Source organism: Scardinius erythrophthalmus (genome assembly GCF_964197995.2).
Source record: "Scardinius erythrophthalmus genome assembly, chromosome: 19".
NCBI classification, from domain to species: Eukaryota; Metazoa; Chordata; class Actinopteri; order Cypriniformes; family Leuciscidae; genus Scardinius; species Scardinius erythrophthalmus.
In genome coordinates, this window is record NC_138239.1 from 11,834,158 (window position 1) to 11,860,431 (window position 26,274).

At 37.6% G+C, this 26,274-nt stretch overlaps 1 protein-coding gene and 1 long non-coding RNA gene across 3 annotated transcripts in view; one reads left to right on the plus strand and one right to left on the minus strand.

Moving 5' to 3' along the window:
* grhl1 (grainyhead-like transcription factor 1) lies at window positions 1–20,194 on the plus strand. Of its 2 annotated transcripts, none has more exons than XM_081347477.1 (15): window positions 1–142; window positions 2,661–2,847; window positions 4,009–4,082; window positions 4,803–5,145; window positions 5,595–5,671; window positions 5,965–6,121; window positions 6,719–6,830; window positions 7,370–7,464; window positions 10,304–10,550; window positions 10,683–10,813; window positions 14,702–14,730; window positions 15,010–15,095; window positions 16,533–16,618; window positions 18,019–18,083; window positions 18,597–20,194. In XM_081347477.1, exons 1-15 carry the CDS (start codon window positions 123–125, stop codon window positions 18,709–18,711), a joined length of 1,824 nt encoding a protein of 607 aa, XP_081203603.1. In that variant the 5' UTR covers window positions 1–122; the 3' UTR covers window positions 18,712–20,194. The 2 variants fall into 2 exon arrangements, with proteins under 2 accessions (XP_081203603.1, XP_081203602.1); XM_081347476.1 differs by lacking the exon at window positions 1–142 and adding an exon at window positions 1,229–1,344.
* LOC308679780 overlaps window positions 11,757–26,274 on the minus strand; it is a 19,839-nt gene continuing 5,321 nt past the window's right edge. Inside the window, exons 2-3 of the long non-coding RNA XR_014028846.1 lie at window positions 21,345–21,438; window positions 11,757–14,147 (exon numbers count right to left, since the gene is read on the minus strand). This is a non-coding gene — a long non-coding RNA (uncharacterized lncRNA). The remainder of the gene's footprint in view (window positions 14,148–21,344; window positions 21,439–26,274) is intronic.

Here is a 26,274-nt window from a genome sequence, read left to right on the forward strand (position 1 = left end):
CCCGTTCTCATACAGGCAATTCTAACGCAGCCCTCATCCTATTCTGAAAGCGTTGTTCCATACAAGAAGAAGAAGGATCGGATTTACAGTACCAACTAGAAAGTCCAGTTCGACCATAAGAGATGTCACAGGATCATGACAAGTAAGTTCACCTCTGTAGGTCCATAGTTTACCGAGGGATGATCAACAGAAAAGGATCTTATGATTGAAATATTACTCACTATTTACTTGCTTTATTTGCTGGAACTGACAAAGATTAGCTTCTCTAGTCTGACTCGTCTCAGTAATTCTGGAAAATATGTGGCTTACCACGAGGAGTCTGTCTGACAGCCGAGAGCCGATTCCACTACACAGTTGTGCGGTTTGGGCTCTTCAGTTCACCTGTCATGTTCAGACCTGCTCCGGTACAGGTGTATGCACCTGCCGCGGGAGTTACGAGCACAGCTCTCTGTTTGACAGATTTGCGTGTTATTTGTGTATTGATATTCCTTGTTTGGAGTGAAATTGCATCGAGTCTAAATGGGAAATTTGTGGAAGCTTGTAAGAATTTATTAAAAGGCTGCTTATGTAAATACAGCTGGAACCAACATCTGTGTTTTTGGGAAGGTAATAATTGGTGATACATGTCGCTGAAATTGTTAGGTTTTTAGGTAATGTTGTATTTGCAGTACGTGTATGATCATTTTTTATAATAATGTTATGGATTGTATTATTTTATGATTGATCAAGTAAAATTTTGTCAAATTTTGTTTTGTAAGAAGAGTTGATTGAAACAGCCTGCTCTCTAGGCGTTGGTAATTTCTTAGGAACAGTGTTTAAGCCTGTTGTAAAGCATGCAAATCTAAACAGGCGAACTTTTAGGAAAAGTTATTTTTTTTAATTCTCAGAATTGGTTCAACTGTTCTAAAGAACATCAAACACCAAAGTATATACCCCAAATATTTGCCCATTGGTGAGGTTTTCCACATGCAAACAGAACTTTGTTGACGACCATAACCATAGTGTAAGAAATGTGAGACCTTGTATCTGTGAATCCTGAAGGGAAAACTCTCCTTGGTTAGTGTTTGGAGTTTGGCGGATGTAAACACATCATTAGTAATTTTGCGCTTGGTCACCTCTTTTGTTTTAGAAGTGGGATTGCGTGTCCACAAGGTTTATTGTCCCAGGATAACGGATCTATCAGGTTGCAAAACTAAAATCAAACAAGGAGAAAGAATGGTACAATTAGTTATCAAATTACCCATAATCCGTTTGCGTTAAACAATTCTGGATGCAAAGTTTTGTCATAGCAACTTTAAATGGATTCATTCTATTATCAAAGGCTACTACAGTGTTGTGTGACAGGTAAGCCAAGATCTAACCATCATCAAGTTGAAGCCATTTCTAAATAAAATCGAAAAGGCATGTTCTAAGTTTATACTCTAAAACTTGATCCACTCGAAAAAATGTATGTGCTTAAATACGGTAGATTTAATAAAAAAAAGTCACATTTATTTGATGGCAGAGTTCCCCACCTTAACCTCACCCTTCTCCCCCACCCAAGTTGAGAAAGAAATTATACTTTTGCCTTTATTTTATTGTCAGATATTTCAACACATAAATATGAGCAATATCACACTGGCCGTGCGATAACGTGATATTGCATTTAAACAACAGTTTGACGGCACAAGTGTGAAAAAAAACAAAAATAAGGAAAGAAAAAAAACAACGAAGTGTCTTTAAAAAATCTATTTTGTGATAAACTACTTCCTTCCGCCATGGATTCAAATCTCAAACTGACAGTTTAACAGTGGAGCCCAAGCCTCGGTTACTAAATCTAAAACGTCACTTTAGAACAAGCAATAAAGGAACGCTTCGTTTTAACAGTTAAGGAGATTCACCGTGACATCTGGAACAAGTAATTGATTAATAAGAGCAAAGATTGCTTGTTTGATATACTCAAAATGAATTATACCTCATTTAAACACTGTCTACATAAGAGCCAGTGGCAAATTCCCAAAGGACTGGCTGAGATAAAACTGTTCTCGGCGGGTACTTGAGCGATAAACGGCCGCTGACGGCCTGGATCTCTGAAAACGTCGAAGCACATTTTTAAATCGGCAAATACATTCTCGCCTAAAAAACTCTTAAAACTACATTCCGTGACAAACAACAGTAGTGTTTGTAAAATTATGTTGGGTTTGCAGGTCTGCCATGACACTCGCTATGAGAAATTCAATCTCTGTGAACCACCTTTGTTTAAAAAATATATGATGGTACTCATGAGAATGACCCAATGATGACGAAAAAGGCCATAACCGGTTTTTCTTAATGAACTTTGTCACAGTCAGTGAAAAGTCACCAGATCTCCTTTTGACACTTACTTGCTGTCTTACTGGAAGAGCCAGTGAAACATGTTGTCAAACGGGAAGCTGCGGTCTGTGCAGAGATTTGTTGTTTGGCGCAGTTTTTGTCACAGATCCCGAGATAAAGACGGCCTTTCACAACAACCTGCTCTTCTGTTAACTTAACACCAGCAATATCGCCAAAACATCTTCAGATTGTTGAAGCTCATCGTCCATCTTTTTGTTCCTTTCAACTGTTTTGATTGTTTCTCTGCCCGGAGATTCATTTATCTTTTAGTGTTGTACTGATGGCTCTTTCTGATCTGTTCCTCACAGTAAGCGGCCTGTGCTCGTGGTACCGAATGAGACGGCTTACAACCAGCGCCGGCCTTACACAAGTGAGGATGAGGCCTGGAAGTCGTTCCTGGAGAACCCTCTCACAGCCGCCACCAAGGCCATGATGAGCATTAATGGAGATGAGGACAGTGCCGCAGCTCTGGGTTTGCTATACGACTACTACAAGGTAAAAGAAGAAGAAGAAGAAGAGAAGATTAAGACCAATGATAGTAATAATAATAAAGCAATTGGTTTTCTAAAAGCCAAAGTACTACTAGCAAAATAAGCACTAAATATGAACAAAATAAAATTCAACCAATGAACACAATAAAATATCAGATTAAATAAGCAAACAAAAATACAAAGAATGATTTTATATTACATTAATTTTAATTAATAAATTATTACCAGTAGCACTTTATTTTACAGTGTCCCTGTAACACATCTTGCATTAACATTGTAGTAACAGTAAATGATCATAATTACAAGCAACTAAACCAAACCCTCACAAACTATAATACTATAATAGTACTATAATTACACTGTAACAAGGGCACCTTAAAATAAAGTGTAACCTTATTAATTATTTAAAAATTAGTTTTTATTAATACAGTCAAACCAAAATGTATTCATACACCTTCAACATTTCTCACATTATCACAGTTTATTCGCTGTAGTTGATAAAATGGTAATAAAATATGACAAGAACTCAGAGTTATCAAATCAGTTGATATTTCACTGGTTTTGGCCATCCGTCTGTTAGACTGTCTCACAAATGAATTAAGTTGAATAGCTGTCAGCTGTTCACAAGTTCACAATTAGATAATACCAATTTAGGTCAACCAATAACCAAGCAATGCTTAATTTTGTTTAGACTGTGTTGTAATAAATTCGCATTATCAATTAAAGAAAAAACACTTAAGCAAAACATGGTTAGGTCAAAGTATGTTTAACTGGTCTCATTGTATGAAGAATTTTGGGTATAATGTCACAGTCTACTTTATTTTGCTATCCTCACTTACATAAATTAACTATCCTGCACCCACTAGTAAAAAAATATCACAAATTATATCTGGTATCCTTGGTTTGACTGTATCTTAAAACAGACCAATGGAAACATCATATAATTATTATTTTACAGAAGGAAGTTAGGAGGAACTTAAAAAAAACTAACCTTATTTAATGTTTATATCAGTATGATTATTATTTGAGTTCTACTTAACTAAGGATGAATTTAATGACATCTGACATCTAAGTCTGTTAAATATGTTCACTGACAGACATAATGGGTAAAGCTGATGCTATTGGATGTGGTCAGACTAACATAGAGTTTGTTTACTTTCCCCAGGTGCCACGGGAAAAGAGAACAATATCCCAGCAAAAGACTGACGTCCTGGGCTCTGATGTGGATCCCAACAAAAGGTGAAGCTCTCATCAAAGATGCAATAATGAATGCCATTTTTCCCACACTGAGAAGACGAGACCCTTCTTTTTATTATTCTCTTTTAGGAATGCAATTACAGTCAATAATAATATTTTAAGAAAATAGTCGACAACCGTTTATACGATTGATTTGTTTGGTCTGTTTGCCGAGCACGCAGAAGCCAAGTCGGTGACTTTATAGTAGCAAAAACGTGCACAAGCTAATCTGTTCCTATATGTGCACTTTATATTAAAAGCTTCAAATATCATGCGCATAGAGTGTCAGTGTGCATTTCTTCCCTATTTTGATGTAAATCTGAAACGATTTCTCGAACAAGACTAAATGTAGGACAATGGACTTGATTTTGTCCATTGAAAACTGACTGGATCGTTGGAGGGTTGTGGTTTGCTAGTGCTGTGATCATTTATAATAATTCCTACAATATTCCCAACAAAAAAAAAAGAAGAAAGAAAGATTAGTCTGTGTTGATTTCATGGTGACTTTAATAAGCTTGTGATAGTTTCTCCCCAGCACAGATACATTATTATCTATATTCTGTATTTTAATCTTGTTTAAAACCTGGAAAATGTTTACATTTCGCAAAAAAAAGAGAGAAAAGTAATTGTTAAACTTTAAACTAAGGCATGTGCATGTGCTTGTAGGTCGTTGAAATGTTAAAAAAACAAACATTTAGATTTTGTTATTTACATTCTCAACAGGAACATGATGGCCCCTCTCCAAGAGACGTCAATGCCGTCGGAGAACAGACTTCAGCTTCTGAAAGGAGTACCCGTAAATATCGTTCTTCCAGGGAACCAACAGGACAAGAGAGGCCTTTTCCCCTCACCTGACACTACGGTGACGGTGTCCATTGCGGCTGTGCCGAACTACTCAGTGAAGACCGAGGGTTCATCCCACGGTTTCTCCGTCACAGTCCCCAACCCCCACTGCTCAGAACCAGACAGTCACACGGTGGGATTTGACCGTCAGCTCCCCCACAACCAGTTCAGCCCGAACACACAGCCACGCACCCCAGACTCGACCTTCCCAGAGAACTCTGATGTGAGTTCACACACATCTCCTGTCTCCCACCCTCAGACAATACTTCATTTACCTGGCGACTCTAAAGACATTGTTGTATTGAGCCCCCTCCCTATTTTTATTTGAACATGCCAAAATAGCAGCTAGCATGTCATTATGCCATTGTCTCTCTTACACAATAAAGTGCTGTATTTTCCTCTCACATAATAGCCAGGGCCTTTTCCCTCCCTCTCTCTCTCTTGCCCGCTCTCATTCCCGCTCCCTCTCTCTACCTTCTCTTTAAACCTGGAGGGAGGATTTCCTTAGAAACGATAGTTCCACAAAAACCTTACACACACAGGGAGCTGGGAGAGCCGTTTGTTTTTTCTTTGGCTCAGCAATCAGCTTTCTCTCACTGACTGAATGTGTGGCAGCGTGGTGGTTGTTTGCGCTAATGCCAGGCCCTCTCGCCCCTCTTTTGTGCACTACAGGTGTTCTCGTTCCCAGGGGATCTCCAGTTACGCATGGTCTCGCAGGAGGACTACGGAACTTTTGACACAGTGTCAAGGTAAGCGAACGTTTACTGCCAAAAACATCCCCAGAGAAAAACCTCATTCCCTTTAAGAGTCTCCCAAGTGTCAGCAGATATTATCAGCTGAGTGTGTGCAAACAGAATAGGGTCACTGGTGGATCCTGACAGGTGCACATGGCCCATGGGCAAATGAAAGTGAGCCTAAAACAAATACGAGGAGCTCTTCTGTGTAATAGCAAACAGGGAAATTGTCATGGGTGTATTTTGTCGGATGGTGCAAATATGTATTACTGTATGCGGTGACCCCCTTTTTTGTGTTTGGTCAACAGTAATAATTTTGAATACACGTTAGAAGCCTCCAAGTCTCTCAGACAGAAGTCTGGTGATGGCACAATGACGTACCTCAACAAGGGCCAGTTCTATCCCATCACCCTCAGGGAAACCGACAATGGCAAACTGATGCACGGCCCCATCTGTAAAGTCAGGGTAAGATTAGTTTGAAAATAAGATCTTTTTTTTTTTTTGGCCCCAAACTGTATTTGGACACTTCATCTACACTTTAAAACAATTCACACACACATGCACGCACGTTGGGTTTTCATGTTTTATGGGAACTTTTCATTGACATCATTATTTTTATACTGTACTGACTGTATTATATCCCATATAACCATAAACACAGCCCTAAACTTTCTGCATTTTTACATTTTCAATATGATTTATAAGCTGTTTTCCTCATGGGGACCAAAACAATTTCCCCACAAGATCAAACATTTCTGGTATTACAATGCAGGGAATACCTGAACCACACACTTGTGCACGAACACACACACACACACACACACACACACCAAAAATGGCTCTGAAAAAAATCTCTACTATTCATTTGTTTTGCAGATGCCACATATTCTAGTCTAATATAATGAGACTAGATACTTTCCAGATACTTTCCAATCAAATCAGTATATATTTAAGTGTGACTGAAGTGTGTAAATACTTTTTGGAGCGTTGAATGTATGAGCACTTGTTTGAGTGTGTACACTACAGTATAATGGAAAGCAGTAACACCCTGCTGTTTTTCAGAGTGTTGTGATGGTAGTGTTTGGAGAGGAGAAAACCAGAGATGACCAACTCAAGCACTGGAAATACTGGCACTCGAGACAGCACACGGCCAAACAGAGATGCATTGATATCGGTGAGGATATCAGTACGCTTCTGATCTCACTGATCCAATAGTCACACTTTCAATTCTCTTTGGGTACAGTGCAGTTCAGGGTGGAGTAACGATACAGATAGCAAACACAGACAAACTGGACGCAGGGAAAAGGGGGGCTGCAGGTGGGGACAAGACAATAGGGCAAGGGGAGAGCCATCAATGACACAACAAATAAACGATGAACATTGTAAAGCTTGAAAGGGTAACACAGCATTATCTTGCGTTCAGTGAAAGTCGACTTCTGAGGGAAAATACCTTTTGAGAGGGTTACCTTAATATTACATTACAAATTTGTTATAATGTTGTATTACAGCAGTTTTTCCATCATATGTCGAATTGATTACATTTAACCGTCTTGATTTGATCTAAAAAGCTCATAAACATGTAATTAGAGTCTACTATAGTCAGTTCTACTTGTCTTATATCTGCAACTGAGATTTAAAAATATGATACAACCAAAATATTTCCTTCCCCATTCTCAAAATACTCATTAATCAAGCCTCTCTTGTCTCCCACAGCGGACTACAAAGAAAGTTTCAACACCATCAGTAATATTGAGGAGATTTCATATAACGCCATTTCATTCACATGGGACATCAGTGAGGAAGCAAAGGTAAAGACATTTTTGGGCACTTGTAACACTATTTTCATAGTTTATAATCAATAAACAACATTATTGCTCTTTTTTATGATTCACCTCTTGATATCTAAAGAAATGAATATGAGATTAGTGAAAATGGCTTTCTTTTGAAAGGCTTTCGATTTAGGCTAAAGGTGAATATTTTCCTTCTGTTAGAATTCTTGCTATGTATTTTTGGTATGTGGATAAAGAATCTTAAAATAGACATAACATTTTAGGAAAAGTATGACTGACGTGAAGATTTACACTCAAAATAAACCTGATGCTCAATACTTGTACACAAACAAAGGATTAATTCAGGAGCCACAAACAAAGTGTGCTGTGGCCCATAAGAAAAATCATAAAAGAAAGAGGGAAGAACGGGCTTTCCAAGATTATTTTGGTCAAGCTTAGTTACTTGAGCTGGTCGTTGGTGTTTCCAACATTGATCAAAGCTTTTAGTTCAGTTGTCTTCAGATGCAGATGCTGGACTGATGGAGATATCTGTTGTTCGCTGACTTTGAGTATGTTAAAATGTTTAGTGTACGATTTGTTCTCGGATCATTATTTTGTGCGAAACTGACGTGTTAATGAGGAGACGCGCCCAACAATAGCGTTAAGAATGAGGAAACATAAACGGGGGAGCAGTGAGCACTGTGACAGGAAGGCTGATGGAATCCTGTTCGACGAGTGTGTCCAGACTGGTCGGGTTAAACCCGTCATCAAGTGACGAACAGATTTTGGTTAAAATCTTCTACCTCTGTCTGATTAGTTTTGATTTTTCATCTGTGTAAGTTGAAGGATCGTAGCAGGCTTTTAAAGGAATAGGCACGTACATTTGTGTATTGATGTAATTATAATTGTCCCATTAAAGTAAACAATTCATAGTTTAAAGAATGAAATTGAGTATTTTGCAGTGTGCAGTGTTGTCCTATAACCAGGATGCAGATCATAAGATAGGCCTGCGCTGTAGGATACTCATCCGTGTGCTCAGTCTACAGTGTCTAGCACTGTTGGCAGTGTCGGATGTGGGCGTGGTTTGGATTCTGTGCTCTTGGGTGAGAAACAGAACTTGAAGAGAGAGAGATCAGGGCAAAACACTTATAGGTTTTTGGGAAAGGATGGCTGGAATGTTCTTGTGGCGCACCCTAGTGGACTTTTTGAGACATTACAGGCATTTAGTGAACGCTTGTGCAAATATTTGATTAGTTGAATGCCCATTTGTTTGTAATTCTCATTTTGTCTCAGGCCTTTTGTTGTTAATCCATTATTACGTAAGATGCGGTATTGTCATTGGATAAAGTTAAGTAAATTTTGCATTGGTGATACAGTGGTTGGAATAAACAGATGAGGATCGAGAGTTTTACATATACACAACAGATCAAAAGTTTGGGGTCAGTATAATTTTTTTATATTTTTAAGCAGCAAGGACGTATTGAGTTGATCAAAGTTACAGTAAAAGACGTTTACATTGTTACAAAAAAGAGTATTTCAAATAAATGCTGTTCTTTTGAACTTTTTATTTATCAAAGAATTCTGGAAAAAAATGTATTGCGGTTTCCAACAAAAGATATTAAACAGCACAACTGTTTTCATCACTGATGATAATAATGAGAAATTTAAGATTTATATATATATATATATATATATATATATATATATATTAGGGCTGTCAAAAGATTAATCGCGATTAATTGCATCCAAAATAAAAGTTTGTGTTTAAATAATATATGTGTGTGTACTGTGTATAATTAAATTTGTATATATAAATACACATACATGCTTGTATATATTTAAGAAAAATGTGTAATTTATATATAAAAAAATTATATTTATATATAATATAAATTATATATAAATATATACAGTATATGTATGCAAATATTTCTTAAATATATACATGCATGTGTGTGTATTTATATATACAAAATAATTATACAGAGTACACACACATATATTATGTAAACACAAACTTTTATTTTGGATGCGATTAATCGCGATTAATCTTTTGACAGCCCTAATATATATATATATATATATATATATATATATATATATATATATATATATATATATATAATTTATATACATACTCAAACTTCCATAAATATACTTCAGTTCTGTGTCTGAATTTGAATTAAAAGGCAGGATGCTGAGTTGTAAAAGATAGGTATATTCCATAGTAAAAAACATTAATTGAAACAGTAATAATAATAAATTTCTGCAATGCCACAGTTTGTATTAAAGTTATATTTACTTCATCACATCATAAACTAATATTTTATTCATTAGATAGTGATGGAAGAGCACTTCCAGAATGCTCGAATTGAACTCAGTCTTAAAAACTTTGTGTTGTGATTCTATTTTGTTACCAAAAGGGGGCGACATACAATACAAATAATGGCATGACACTTTGGTGTTCCCATTTCACCTCTCACAAACGTTTTACCCTGAGAATTTACAGAAAACAGAATTTATAATTTCAAAACAAACAACGCTATCCACACACTGAATAAAGTTTTTGACTAAAACCAATTTTTAAATTGCATTCGGTGCATTTTGAGGTTTTCTCTTGGTTTTAATTTAAAATTAGTCTATTTAATCTATTTTACTTTACTGCATTTTTTTTTTGTTTTGTTGAAAATGTAAGAATAAATAATTTTTAACCAGTCTGAAGTTTTGTTCAGTGTGCAGTTAGCTTTTTGTTTAAGTAAAAAAAAAAAAAGTTGGACTGAACGCAACAATAGGCTACTCTCTATTTCCAAGGATTAATTTGTAACAAATAATGTAACAAACATTGTAACATTAATTGTTCCCTCTCTTCTCTCCTTAGATCTTTATCTCAGTGAATTGTCTGAGCACAGACTTCTCCTCTCAGAAGGGAGTGAAGGGCCTTCCGCTCAACCTACAGATCGACACCTACAGCTACAACAACCGCAGTAATAAACCCATCCACCGCGCATTCTGCCAGATTAAGGTCTTCTGCGACAAGGGTGCAGAACGCAAAATCCGTGATGAGGAGAGGAAACAGTCCCGTAGGAAGAGCAAGGGCCCTGACGTCAACCCTGCTATGGGAAACTGTAAGCACACCTTCAGGTTTTTTTACTTTGACACATAGATTTGAACTGACCCGATGGTACTTTCGTTGAAAATGTAAGTCTGAGCTCTGGAGAGACTTGTTTTTCACTTTATTCTTGCCCCATTTTTCTCAGTTGGGCCAGATGTCAAGGTGCCCCTCATGCACAAGCGCAGCGACACCACTGTCTTCAAGACAATGACAGAATACGAGACGCAGCCTGTCCTTTTTATCCCCGACATCCACTTCTCCACCTTCCAGCGTCATGTGAGTACCAGTCTTTAACATTGTGTGCAAAAAGGTTTTTTTTTTTGTGCACATATTTCACATTTGAACATATTAGATATATAGTAAATATTATAAGTTACAACATTTCAGATGACCTCTTTGGGGGTCAATAAGTGTGTATCAGGTTTATAGACCAAAAAAAGGGGCAATATTATGATATTCACTGCTTTTTAACATTTACATCATTGACAGACTTATGAAACTCAAATGCTCTGTGCTCTACAGGTGTACAGGTGCAGTGTGTGTTGTGAAACTCACATTGCATGTGAGCACTGGTGATAAGATACAAAGATAGGAGAATGTACGATGATGTACATTTTTGCAGCATGTGAGCACAATCATATAGTTTAGAATGATTTTGACCTCATTAACTCCAGTTTCTGCATTACCCTCATATCTTATCTGTTAGGCTTAGCCTCGATGGTCCAATCAGAGAAAACTGAATGACACCAGAATGCCGGTGCGAGAATGGGGTGATTGGCAAAAAGCCACAGGGCAAATTGGCTTTTGTTTAAACAGTTTATGACATTTCCCCATAAGAAGAACACTGCTTTACGTGTTTACATGAACTTATACAATACGGGTTATTAAACACAAACAGTGTAAAATGCATGAAAACGCACTCAGTGGCTCGGAACAGAAAGATTGTTGACAGATCAGTCAGTCAGTCAATCAGTCAATCAAACAATAATTAAAAGATGTGCCTTTTTTTGTATGTCCCAGAGAACCAGTGATAAGCATGTAAAAAATAAGCATTATAAATACATTATATAATTAAAATTTATTAAATGACAATGTTATTTATTAATAAATATAAAAATAATAAAAAAAATAATAAAAAAACTATTCTTATAATTCTAATTAATTATTATATATTTGGAAAATGAACCTCTTATTATTTTTATCAATAATTTTTTTTTTTATCATGTCACCTGACCTAGTCAAACCTCAGTTAATTTTTAATTTTGTTTTTGAATTCAAGTTTTTATTTCCAATCACATCAAATTAAGAAAATTAACCTGACACTGCAATGTTTTTTCAACCTATTAAAATGCCCTTAATAGTGTAAAAATGATTTTTTTTAATATTAAAATTTGTGGTCTCTTGCCAAAATGATTAATGATCTAAATGTCAGTAGCACTATGACGAAGCCCCTAACATAATCATTCCATTTCCCTATCCTCCACATATAAGTGGCTTTGCGTAAAAGCACATCAACATCATTTCAGTGGTTTTTATTGCATGTGTGAGCGCAGACTACTGTTACATTTCACAGAAATAGCAGATTGTCGTTGGGTCACGGTGACCGGTATGATGCAGTCAGTTGGAAGGAATATAGTCGTTTCTCACAGTTATAAAATCTGGCATTTATGGCATGGGTTTGGCTGTTATCAGTAAGTTCTTGGCAAGGAATCTTATCTTAAGCCCACACACGCTTTCTTAACGAATCAAAACATGCCTAAATTGTCCTGCCAGCTTTGTTCAGAGTACCATTCAGTTTACCAAATACCATAAACATCAATGGTACCCATCACTGGACCTGGAAGTTATTTTTAAATCATTTCAGTTTCTTGGTAGAACCCTTCCTTTTACTTCACCCTCCACCTTTGACTCACAAACCTGTTCACCCATATGGCAAAAATCACATGACTCCCAGTTCTGTAGGAAAGCAAATGTTAGACACTGTCCTTAAACATGACCTTTGATCAGCAGTAGTTGTGTGACATTGATGCCCAGAGTGTATCTAGAGCCAAAAATAAACCTTCTGGCTATTTACTTTTCACTAAATCACACAAAATGAACAAGAAATGTGAACTTTGCCATACTTTTCTAGTGTCACACAAATTAAGCGAGCCATGGCCATGGATTTAGAGCCATGGAAGGATGTTAATGTGCTTTTATGTGCTTATGCAGTGCACCTGTGCTGATTCAAATGTTCTGAATGATCTGCTTTATGCTCTGGGGGTCTGACAGCTTTTGTATTGAGTTTACATTGCAGTATGCAGGAACTGCATAAAAAAATAAAATAAAAGATTACATAAAAAGAAAGTTAGTTGATCTGAATTTAGGAGTGCATCATTAATCATCACAAGTAGGTTAAAATGTATTAGCATGTGTTAATGGTTTAACCCATTGGGTCTTCAGCAGGGCGACTGTGGTGGCCCTGCAGGGTTATACAGTAGTTTCATCTCAAACAGATTTTTGTGGAAAAAAATAAAGAATTTTAGAAGCACTTTTTATCATGTTAATGAGTCCTTCTTAAAAAAAGAAGAATCTTAGTGTCACGGTATGTTACTGATATAAAGCAAACCCAGGAAAACTGGGTCAAAGGAAAATAGCAACAGAACACAATGAAAACTAAGATGGATCAAAAACCCCAAAAGAGTTCAACTGGGCACCCTGGAGTGGTGGAATGTAACAGGCAAGTGTCCAGGGCGGTGCTGGCAGGCTAGGAAGCCTCAAGGGTAACACCGGTAATACAGGAGCCAGGGAGGCACCGGAAGTTCAGGAAACCAGGGAGGCGCCTGTAGTGCCAGGAGCCAGGAAGGATCGGCCTCCGTGTCCTTGACACTGGAGCTTGGCTCGGCCACTATGGCTGGGGACATACAGCCACTCCCCCCTCCCCCCAAACTTTCTTGGAAGAAGCTATGGGGTTGTGAACTGGAGCGGACTCACATGCTGGAGCATACTCTAGAGCGGGCTCATGGGCTGGAGCCGACACTGGACTGTGCTCAGGGGCTGGAGTGGATGTGGCCCAGACACACATAAATACCAGAGCCATTATGGACAGTGAAACACTCTCTGGGCTGAGCTCTGGAATTTCCCTCTCGAGAGCAGGCTCGGGATCTTCTCTCACAGGAACGGACTCTGGAATTTCTCTCAGTGGAATTAGAGGACTCTGGAGTAGAGGTCCTGTTGGTAAGGTATGTGGTGGAGGGCTTGGACGCAGGCTCGGGTTAGCTGGAGTGCTCAAACGTTTTCCGGATGGGACTGGATGATCATGGGAAAAGTCCTCATTCACTTCATCAACAAATAAATCAGAACTTAGCCAGAGGACATAGTCAATATAATCAACCAAGGATACATTGCATTTAGTGGGAGAAAGAGACTGATATAATTTGTCATCCAGTCCCTCCCGAAAACAGGCTTTGAGCATATGAGTGCTCCAGCTCACCAGATGATAGTACTGCAGAAACTCCTCCACATATTGCTCCAGAGGCTGACCGTCTTGACGGAAGGAGAAGAGGAGAATGATCTTCCGCCAGTATCTCAAGCTCTGCCCGTTCCATAGTTGAGTCTTTGTTTTAAGGTCCTGTATAAGGCACACAACGATGGAGTCAATAATAGTCTTTTAACTGTAAATTCAAACAAGGAAACACGCAAGAGATAAACTTGGAAACACGGAATAGAACAACCACTTCAACGTAGACAGTAAACAATACAGGACAAGGAACAGACTGAAACTGAGAGCTTAAGTACAGAGGGCAAACAAAGGAGCTAACGAGTTAATTAATAGGTGAATGGGATGAATCAATGAGATAAACGGGAAAACTGGGTCTAAGGAAAATAGACACTGAACACAATGAAAACTAAGACAGAACAAAACATAACCCAGACACTTAACTTTTGAACATGAGTGTATATTTATACCGTATATTCTGTTATTATAGGCCAGACTTAAAAAGCAACATTCAGTTTTAATACAATATGTAACTGGACTCCATCTCTTTATGCACCATGGGGAATAACTCTAAAATGCCTCTTTATTCTGAAATATTAAAGGTTTTTGTTAATGAATGGTAAATTAACTGTTAAAATGGTTCTATATTTTTTGTTAATGCTGTATTGTGTCTTTTCTCATTATAGCCTTTCTCACCGGAGGACTCAGAGGAGGGGTACGTTTCTGTCTCTTATCTTCTTTGAACTCATTTATGTTCGGAATGCTTGTTCAAGACAGGGGAAGGGTTCAAAATGTGCATTATAGAGCAAACAGCCTTTAGCTTTTCCCTAGAGTATAGCGTTTCCAGGAAATGTGCAGGTGCTGTTTGTGTAATTGGTAATGATGTACTCGCCTCGTTTTTTCTATTGGGATGGTGGTTTTCTCAGAACTACACTCATCTATTGCATCTCCCTCCTCGTCTCCTCACTTTTCCTCTTTCCCTCATGTTCTTCAGCTCAGCTATGAAGAGATTACCTTATTCCGAGGAGGAGTTTGGATCACCTCCCAATAAGCTGGCAAGGATGGATGAGCCCAAAAGAGGTGTGTTTTAACTGGAACTGGGTTGTGTGTGATTTGGTGGATGAGACATATCTTTGGGTATTTCTGTGTTTATTTCAGTATTGTTGGCACTATAGTATTAGCGCTGTTATGGTGCAATGCCATTTGGTTGCTTACAAGTAACCGCACACAAAAACACCCTAATTCAAAACACATTTGCTCTGTTTCAAAATCTAGTGTGCTGCCTATGGTGGATACCTCATAAGATGCCTTGTTTTAGACACATTCAAAGGCAGCATCACATGTATCCTTCATGGAGAAGGCAAACCCATAATGCACTGCAACAAGTTCAGTAAAAAAAAATCAAGATGGCGGGCGATTGACTATACTTTGTTCAGAACTGAAAAATATCCATAAAATAGTATATAAAATATAATAACATTCAATAATATAATAAATATGATCTAATAATTGTAAGAAATATAATAAAAATAAATGTTCAAATATTGTTTTTCATTTGGATTATTTTGCCCAGTATTTGTGTGCAATGCCATTAATTTTATGCTTATTAGAGTATTGCAGCATTAGTTTTGCAATATGCTAATATCAAACTTTATTGGAACCAATTGCATGTGAGTGGCATTACTTATGTGACATGCGAAGTCACTCTACCAAGTGTTCCAGGTCGTCACTTATGAGGATCCATGACGTTAGGATGCTGCCTTAGAGGCCAGTTGCCTATGTAGGTACTGGTAGTATGTGCTAGTAAGGTAGCTGACTATAGGTTTTGGAACAGAGCTATTTTTTTTGTACCCTGAAAGGGCCTAATTATAGACCAGTGTGTCTCAGCATTTCAGAGGCAAACACTGCTGCTTCGGTCACTTCAACAAAGGATGTAGAACCAAACATCTGTGGGATCCGGTAAAAAAAAGAATGGAAATTTGCAGGTCACTGGAGGCTGCTAGCCCTCCCAACACGATGTGCCGTCTCCAGCTTGTTCGCCTGTTAAATAGCAGTTTGTGGGTTTGTGTGGATGTTTGTATCTATGTAATATAATACTCTTGCCAAAGGCAACACGTCGGCTTTGGAATAGGATGTAATGTTTGTAATCTGTGTACTCCGGACTGTCCACATTGCTGAAAGTCCCTTGCTGTAAGCACAGTGTTCCCAGTAATGGTTTGGGATGCTGCCCAGTCCTTCTGGGGTTTTTGGGTGAAAGGGGAGGAGGGGGGCGGGACCGGTCAGAGTTTATAGACATGAGTAGAAACCACAACTACAGGGATCAGCATGTGAGATACAAAGTCATTAAAGGCATGCATTAGAAAAACATATCAAATCATCTGCCACATGAAAGTCTTGGCAGTGGACTTTACTTTGGTTTATTTTGGTTAGCAAATCTGACCTCACATTCAAGACAACTGGGCTTGCAGTTTGTGCATGAGTGACCATATAGCTAACCACATTTTTCTGCCTTTGCAGTTTTGCTGTATGTGCGCAAGGAGACAGAAGAAGTGTTTGATGCTCTCATGCTGAAAACTCCTACTGTAAAAGGCCTAGTGGAAGCGGTGAGTTAATTTCTCTTTCCCCAAATGTCCTCATTCAACATTATTAGTGCAGTCTGCAAAGGCACATAGGATTATGAATTTGAACACACATTCCCATAATGAATTGATGAGCTCTGTGTAACAAATATATCCAAAATAGAGGACTGCGAAAGCTATCCATTAAATAGTATAACTGAAGATTATTATTATTAAATATATTATCAAATAATAATAATAATTGGTTTGAACCAAGCCAGATCTGCTATTTTGAGAATGCCTGCTCTATTGAAATCATTTTGCTGGTCAAGCCAAATCCTGCTTCTTGTTAGAAGACATGTGCTGGCACGTTTTGAAACAATCATACTTGTAATTTTCTCCCGGATGATGATAAAACTGATAGAAGTGAACTAAAAACCCCAACAGTACCTCAGCAAATAACACTGCCCTGCTGTCCATACACAACACTCTTACATCATGGTGCTGGGTTTTAACTCAGGCAAGAACCACTCACATTTCTTCAGGAAATCTAAATCTAATTTAACTAATACAATTCTAATGTTTCAATGCCTTTAGTGGAGGGTTATTCAAGGACATAGTCAGAAATAATGGAGAAAAAAAAAACATTCTATGTTCTAAACATTGTAACAGTATAATTTTGTTTAGTAATGCATCCTTTAATTGCACCACAAACAGACAATAACACACACAAACACTGTTTCCAAGAGAGCTCCCTCCCAGAAATTATACATCCCATCCAAAACTACAGCCACGTTTCTAATGCAGCACAGCACCTCCCAGAGAAAATTAGGAAAAAAGACATGAAAAACAGATCCAGAAAAGTGCAGTAACTGCATGTGGTCAATGCAGAGTCCCTGAAATTAGAGCCTGAAGCAGGGTGATTTAATAGGCACTTTGAGTTATACAGCAAGAGGATTGACTGTCAACAGGCCGTCTGCATTAAAACATAGCAGGAGGCCAGCATGTGAATCACACTGCCTCAAAAACACATCCAGCTAATAAAAACAAATGCTGGCATGGCCAGGGTCCCGCGACAGGTATAAGAAAATGTGCGTGTTTTTGTGTGGTGTGTTCAGCTAGCTATGAGAATGAGGAAAGGGAATGTTAGGATAACGTCAGGGGGGTTGGGAAAACATTAAGCTCAACCATTTGTATCCCGAAATAAGATGAACTTTGATACTAGTTGGCTTGAAAAATGACTTAGGTCTACAAATGTTCCATTTAATAAGTGCATAAGGTTGCATAACTCACCATGAATTACCGCACGAATGCTTCATAATTATTGTGCTGAGTTGCTTAAAATGATCCATTGCAATGTAAATGACAATAACATGCATGCCAGATAGACACAGTAATGTAAAGTTTTACTTCTGGCGCCTGCTAATGGATCTCATATCCACCAGATTTCAGAGAAATATGAAGTTCCTCTTGAGAAGATGGGAAAAGTCTTCAAGAAATGCAAGAAAGGGTAAGACACACAGATTTCTTTAAACTATGGCTGTAAATTGATTACAGTATAAAGAGCATGATTTGCATTACATTCATTCTCTATTATTAATATTTAAAAAAAATAATTAATTGGTATTTATCAGATTTTTTATTTATACATTTGGTAACACTTAAGTTTAGGGTCCAATTTTTGCATATTACTGGGATATTGGATGTTTGTTAGTACTTTTAAAGCACATATTAATGCCTAAATCTGCATGACCATATTCTACATCCCTTAATCCTACCCAATACCTAAACTTAACAACTACCTTACTAACTACTAATGAGCAGTGATTAGGAGTTTATTGAGGCAAAAGTCATAGTTAATAGTGAGAATTGGACCCTAATATAAGGTGTGATCATACATCAAATGTATTTTTATTCATTTTTATTAATGCATCCCACACATGTCCTTTGATTAGTCACTGAACCACAGTCAGTCTGGGTTAAAACTAAACCATAGTGTCCCACCATCTCTGCTTCATTTCAGGATCATGGTAAACATGGATGATAACATCGTCAAGCACTACTCCAACGAAGACACCTTCCAGATCCAGATGGAGGAAATGGGAGGAATGATTAAGCTTACACTGACAGAGATTTGAGAGATATTTTCGAGTCATCCTACAGACTGGTTTACACAAGTCCACAGACCCTTCCTCCTACTCTATTAGGATACCAGAGATCCCTCGGCAACTCTCTGTCATCTTTTAGAATAATCTAATGAACAGTTTTCGCGTGACCAAGTGTATGAGCCTTAAGTACTTTGTGAATTTAGAGTGAAATAATGTAGAGTATCTCTTTCAAGTGTTTCTTCCAAACACCTTAAAGGTTTTGAGCCATATTTCGTAATTTTCCTGAGTATAAGCGAACAGCTACGGCTTTTTACTATTTCTCATTCGTTTTTTTGACTCTGAAAGAGATCACAATAACAATTTACTCTTCGTTTTCCTGTTTAAAGTCATAGCACTGGAGATGCTAATCTCTGAAAAGGACAAATGAACAGGGTGTTACTTCTGTAGTAAAATGGGTTTGGGGGATCCTATTTGCTTCACTGTATTGATACAAATACCCTGAGCAGTATTTAGTGAGAACAGTATATTATCCCTTGCTCAGCAACTCCATGAGGTGCAGTGCCATAAGCACTGTGTGTATGTGTGTGTGTGTGCATTATGATTTATAAATGTAGTGGTACAAGCCTTTTTTTAACCAACAATGGTCATTTCACCAATTTTCAGTTTCAGACTTTCCCTAAAGTTTGTCATTCCTAATACGAACAAATACGGTCCATACATCAGGCCCTCTGATTAGTCCTTCAGGAGGGATTTTCAAAATGTGACCCACAAATAATCAGTGTAAACTTTCTTTTTTTATATTTTACAAAAAACCAATACAGATTTATAAACATTATTCTGTTTCATCATATTAATCGTTGGTGAATGAACTGAAATGCTCTACAAACATGCCAAGAAACCCTAAAAATTTATAACAGAAATTTGCGATCAGTTCTAATGTAATTCATGATTACCAGGGTTCCTGTAGCTACCACTATATCAGTTTTGGCCAAAAACATAGATGCACGAATCTTTGAAAATCAGCAAATAAGTAGTATTACATTTAGCTTATTTGGTTACAGTAACCATTATATGATGCCCCATAAACTTCTGTTACTTTGAGAGGAGAACATGTTTATCCTTTCTGTTGTCGTTGATGAAATGTACAGGTTTTAATTCATTTTGAAAAAGCTTCTAAATATTTTCTAAATAACTGATACTCTCTTTTGTATCATTTATTGTGTATATATTTATTACTGGGATGGGACTTTTTTTTACAACTATAGCAAAAGGTCAGTTTTCTAATGTATCTTTTTAAAATTTTAAATGAAATCATTCTAAATGATCTATTTATGCAAATTGGAATTTTTTTAGTTTGTTATTAATGTCTGATTTGGTTTTAATGTGCATATTTAAGTGTTCTTATATGCAAAGATACTATTTTCCTTTAATGAATTGTTAGTCAGATATGTTTTCTTTTGTATCAAATACACATCTTAAGCTCCAATAAAAGCCACTTGGGACTGTGTATTTTATTTGGCTGTCTGTGTGTTCTGTGGTTTTCAGCTAGCTGTAGCCAAAGCAGTTGTCATGGAAACAGGCTGTGCTCCAATAGCCCATCTGTCTGGTGGACAGGAAGTGGCCAGCTAAATAGAGAGTGTTTTGAATCAGAAGTGGCCTCAAATACCCCCTCAGCCTCAGTTTACTTCCTTTAAGTTCCTTCTTGGAAAAAATATTCACTCTTCACCAGGGAGGAACCAGATGACATGTAATGCACAATATATATCTGCAATACTGGCTATATATATGCACACTTATCAGCTGCATTAAACTGACAAGTGAAGTGAATGACTTTGATTATATCGTTACAATGGCACCTGTCAAGAGAAAGCATATATTAGCCAGCAAGTGAACAGTCATTTGCTGAAGTTGGACCCGCATACTAGAATACAACTCTTACTATTTTCAGCATATCTTTCTATGGCTGAATTATTAAGACTAGTATGTGGTTCCGAATTCAGCAAGTATTTGAATGTCATGTGTTGGAAGCAGGATAAATGGGCAAGTGAAAAGATCTGAGTGATTGCTAGACGACTGGGTCAGAGCATTTCCAAAACAGCAACTTTTGAGGGGTGTTCCCAGTGGTTAGTACCAAAGTGATGCAATGAAGGACAACCAGGGTCATGGGCACCCAAGGCTCACTGATGCACATGGGGATTTGGGGAGCGAATCCTAGCCCGTCTGGTTTGATCACACAGAAGAGCTACTATAGCTCAAATTGCTGAAAAACGTTATGCTGCCCATGATAGAAAGGTGTCAGAACACAGTGCATCACAGTTTGCTGTGTATAATGGGACTGCGTAGCCTCAGACCGGTTCTGAGTGCACATGATGTCTCTTGCCCACCGCCGAAAGCGTCTACAATAGGCATGCGAGCATCAGATTCAGAACTGGACCATAGAGCAATGGAAGAAGGTTGCCTGATTTGAGGAATCATATTTTCTTTCAGATCAGGTGGATGGCCAGGTGCGCGAGTGTCGTTTATCTGGGGAAGTGATGGCAGCAGGGTGCACTATGGGAAGACGACAAGCCGGCAGAGGCAGTGTGATGCTCTGGCCAATGTTCTGCTAGGAAACCTTGGGTCTTGGAATTCATGTGGATGTTACTTTGATACGTGCCACCTACCTAAAGATTGTTGCAGACCACGTACAGCCCAGCATGGCAATGGTGTTCCCTGATGACAGTGGCCTCTTTCAGCAGTATAATGCACCCTGCCACACTGAAAAAAAAAAAAAAGATTTATTTGAGGAACATGTCAAAGAGTTCAAGGTGTTGCCTTGGCACAGGTCAGGACGTGCTGGACTAACAAAATCTATGGAGACCCCATCTCGCAACTTGCAGCTAATGTATGTATTGGTGCCAGATACCACAGGACACTTTCGGAGGTGTATATATATATATATATATATATATATATATATATATATATATATATATATATATATATATATATATATATATTATATACACTCCAGTTACATTTATTTCTACATTTATATACAGTACAATTTATATTTATATTCCATTTGTTTATTTTTATTTCTATATTCCATTTAAATTTATTTGTATGTTGTATACCATTTATATTTATTGTTATATACTTTTTTTAAAACTTTTATATAACATTTATATTTTTATATTTTGAAGAGTGCGTATGTGCGAATGTGCTCTGGTACGCAAGGAGGAGCCTATGATTGAATATGTTAATAAAGCTAAATAACTAAGAAAAAAATTATTTAGTCCTCAAGATGCCATGTCTACAATTTATAGCAAAAATTCTGGAAAAGAAAAGATCTCAAAAAGCATTACTACGAAGTTTTTACTCCACCACCTGCCTGACATTATTAACCAATGTTGTTGATTGAACGACAAATTTGCGACACTATGGTTTCGGGAAACAGTCGTGACTACCTTCTTCAACGATGCATCATATGGTCGTGAAAGGAACACGCTGACTTTTTGGGACTTTAGCTTATTCACGGTATCCCCCAGAGTTAGATAAGTCCGTACATACCCTTTTCATCTCCGTGCGTGCCGTAACTCTGTCTGACGCACCCACCGCTAGCCTAGCTTAGCACAAAGACTGGAGGTAAACGGCTCCAGCTAGCATACTGCTCCCAATAAGTGACAAAATAACGCCAACATTTTCCTATTTACATGTTGTGATTTGTATATACAAGGTCACATGAGACATTGCCATCTTAACTGTATACATACTGGGAAGCTAAAGTCCCAAAAAGTCGGCGTGTCCCTTTAAGCAGCGAGTTACATTGTTGAACAGGAAACGCACCCCTGGATAGTTTTTACCAGAGGAAATCTAGCGTCACAACAATGTGTTGAGCCATCTGCTTTAAGTTTCACCTCTCCATCTTTCTTCCACACTCCACAGTTTTCCTTAAACCCTTTCTGTCCTTATGCAACCTTATAATATTAACTTCACCTAACGTAATGGATTCAGCTTCATCCTTGCACTTACCCCTCAATAATACATTTAATAAGGATAAGTGCTTTTTTATAGCATTTATATAAGTGTGTAAGGCTTTTTTTTAGAGCTGGCAAAGCTGAATAAATCCATAAAGATAGCGTTTTACACGTTTGTTGTTGTCGTAATAGTTGATATTAGGTGTGATGTACTATAGCTTTAAGAGAAAAAGTAATATGTTTGTTTTATACCTGTGGAAAGTTTGACACACTTAAAATGTTAAAATATAGGTCAGGAAGGATATTAAGTCGCCTGTTCTTCCTGTGTGTGTCTGTGCAATCTCTCCACAGATCCTGTTTTTTTCCCTTCCCCCGTTCTTGTCAATGGTTACTCTTTTCTTGAAACGCGACATTCAGCTCTAAACAACTTGCTTTGTGTTAATGGCTAAAAATGGCCAAAGAAAACAAAGGCAATGTGGAAAAACAATGTAGATTCAAAATGGCCCTATTCGCAGCTGTGACTATTTAAGTCTCGAGGACTGTGTCATCGCCTCTCTGAGTCAGCACAATCTTACTGGATTACCTCAGTACTTCTCAGCAGACACACCCTTCTCTCGTCCACTCGCTCAGACAACTGATTGATAGGGTAAGAGGCAACTTCAAGCCCTATTGCTGTAGACTTGAACTACACCTTTTGTGTCTGAGAGAACTGGTAAAACATACACTGCATTGCTCGTCTTGACCTACATTCTTGAAAACTTATCGGAAATAAATGTGGGTGGTTATTTTAGTTCACTGCTACGGTTGAGGCAGGCCCGGCGGCAGGACACATGACGGGGAGGCATTTATATTTCTCATGCAAATGGGCCTATGTATTGAAGCGTGTACATGGCTGCTTGTCAAGCATGAAAAACAAAAGTGTTCTTTAAATTCTGAATATATTATGTGAATTATCATCACATAGACAGTGTGCAAAGAGCGCTCCCTTTATAATCACTAAAAAGCTGTCACTCATTCATCGCAATCTCAAAAAGGTTCCTTTAATGAAACAACACAATGAATCTCTTATTTACATAGTCTACACTTTGTCAGAGAGTTTGCAAGCGTACAGAACTTTTAACACCTCTGATTGGTCATTGTGTTCATACTAAAGTTTGGGGTCAGTAAATTATTATAATTATTTATTTTTTAATTAGTTAATACCTCTGTTCAGCAAGGACGATCAAAAGTGACACTAAAGTAATTTATAATGTCACAAAAGATTTATATATTTTAAAGGAAAACTCCACCGTTTTTTCATAAACTATGTTGTTCCCTTAACTAAGACGAGTTGGTACTGGGCTAAGCTAAGTGCTATCAAACTGTCGCCGCGTGCCAGAGCAATTGAGTGCACGCACTGAGACGAGAGAGGTATGTATCAACTCGTCTTAGTTAAGGGAATAACATAGTTTAATATGAAAAAACGGTGGAGTGTTCCTTTAATTAATTGCTGTTAGTTTAAACCTTCTGTACATCAAAGAATACTGAAAAAAAAAATGTATCAAGGTTTTCAAAAACAAAACAAAAAAAAAACATTAATAATTCAACATTAGCAATAATAAGAAATGCATCTTAAGAACAAAATCAGCATATTAGAATGATTTCTGAAGGGCTGGGGCAATGGCTGCTGAAAATGTAGCTTTGCTATCACAGGAATTCATATATAAAATACAATATAAATATATTAAAATAGAAAATGTTTTTATTGCAATATTACTGTTTTTACTGTATCTTTAATGAATAAATACAGCCATGGTAAAAACATTACATATAATACATTTATATGTTTTTATAATAATATAATATTAGCATAACCCATTGTCAAGATAACAGCTTTGTAGTGGTTGCATCCATTTGCCATAAATGAAGTCAGTTAAGCTGAATAATAAATGCAAACGCAACGACTGGTGAGTAAAGATATATTGGGCCCTAAATATAGCTGCGAGCAGCGATTACGGGCCCAAGCCGGTGGCACCACCACCCCGGTGCCTTTAGATGTGTACTTATTCCCTACGCAATTTGCAGTGCTCTACGGACTGAACATATACGATCCCGGTGATTTGGAATCTCACTAAAGATGCCTGATGACTTTGGAAGGTCCAAAGTATTTTTCCACCTGTTTCTCGTGTCATAAATCCAAGAAAGTAAATTGTTTTGGATAACCAATCAATTGAAGTTCTAGCAATGTTATTTGGCTTTTGACCTAACTTGTACTAAACTTTATTCCTGGATTCATTAATATCAGAGTTCCACTTCCAGTAGTGACCTCAAGCAAGCAAATTACCCAGTTCACTCTTCCTGTTTGTGGCATTGACAGAGTAATAACTCTTTCCCATATACTGTAATCTAGAACACAAACTGTCACAGTGATGGACTACAGTAGTTTTTCCCTGTAGGTGTCATTCTTCTACACCTGTTGTTTATGGTTTTGTGGATGCTTTTTCAAATGCAAGAGGAGCTTGTATGCAAAATGTTCATTGTTCATTTGTCAGTTCAATTGCCTTTGTTTTTTCAATATGCATACTCATCACTGAAAGGCAACGTTAAAAAAACAAATCCGTCAGAAAATAAAAATAAAAATTGAAACGCAATGTTAAAAAAAAAACGTCCAAAAAATTTTTATAATTCTAGTATTTCGAGACTTCTGTAAAAGTTGTGTGTGTGCTTGCCGTTATTTCACATTGCCGCACAGGCATTCATGCGTGTGCGTGCGTGCGTGTGTGAACTGGATCTACACAAAATAATAGCTTTACTTTTATCTTGCCTTTCAACAAAAGGAAAATCTACAGGTCTACCAACATGGCATTAGGCTATAGGACGTTATAAAATATACTGTGCCGAAATAGACTTTAGCCTACAGGCGAAAATACTTTTAAGACTGGATCAAGATATCCAGCTTAATGAATGAATGCATGAATGAGTGGTAAGTCCCCACCCCTTCCGCTAACCCCACTGGACCTCTAGGTTGAAAAATCGTCAATGCAAGTGAATGGGAGAAAATAATTATTTTCTGGTCCCGTTTGAATTGTGCCATGAATGTGAACATATGTTGTCTGTGAATTTTTTATATAATTTTTCGTGTAAAAAATGCTACAATTTAGCAGGTAGAAGTTTGATACGGTTAGACTTTGTGTGAGAGCACTTTGTGGACTACAACTCTTCGCTGCTTTCGACGCGTTTGAAACGTCAACACCACTCGCACACGGACACTAGCTCACGGATCCCGCTAAACATGGCTGTGTCTTTGGTGCACTTCACCGCCTTCTTTCAGAGAGAGGACAAAATCGTTGAGGTTGGTGAAAACCACGGGTAAGTCAACTTTATGGGGTGACGTCACATAGGCGACATGTAGTCTTTCTCGTTATGTCTTTTCCACAACTGCTAGCCGAAGAATCATACCATATACTGTCAAACTCGTAACATGAAAAATTATGTAAAAAATTCACAGACAACATATGTTCACATTCATGGCAAAATTCAAACGGGACCAGAAAATAATTATTTTCTCCCATTCACTTGCATTGACGATTTTTCAACCTAGAGGTCCACTTGGGGTTTTACGGATGGGCGGGACTTACCAGCTCTATAGCGCTTT

Excerpts from the sequence above, each read along its gene's own strand:
- grhl1 (XM_081347476.1), top strand. The coding sequence starts at position 1,271 with ATGCAAAGTTTTGTCATAGCAACTTTAAATGGATTCATTCTATTATCA. Across the intron at positions 1,345-2,660 it reads ACTACAGTGTTGTGTGACAG|TAAGCGGCCTGTGCTCGTGG; the intron begins GTAAGCCAAGAT and ends TGTTCCTCACAG. Across the intron at positions 6,831-7,369 it reads ACAGAGATGCATTGATATCG|CGGACTACAAAGAAAGTTTC; the intron begins GTGAGGATATCA and ends TGTCTCCCACAG.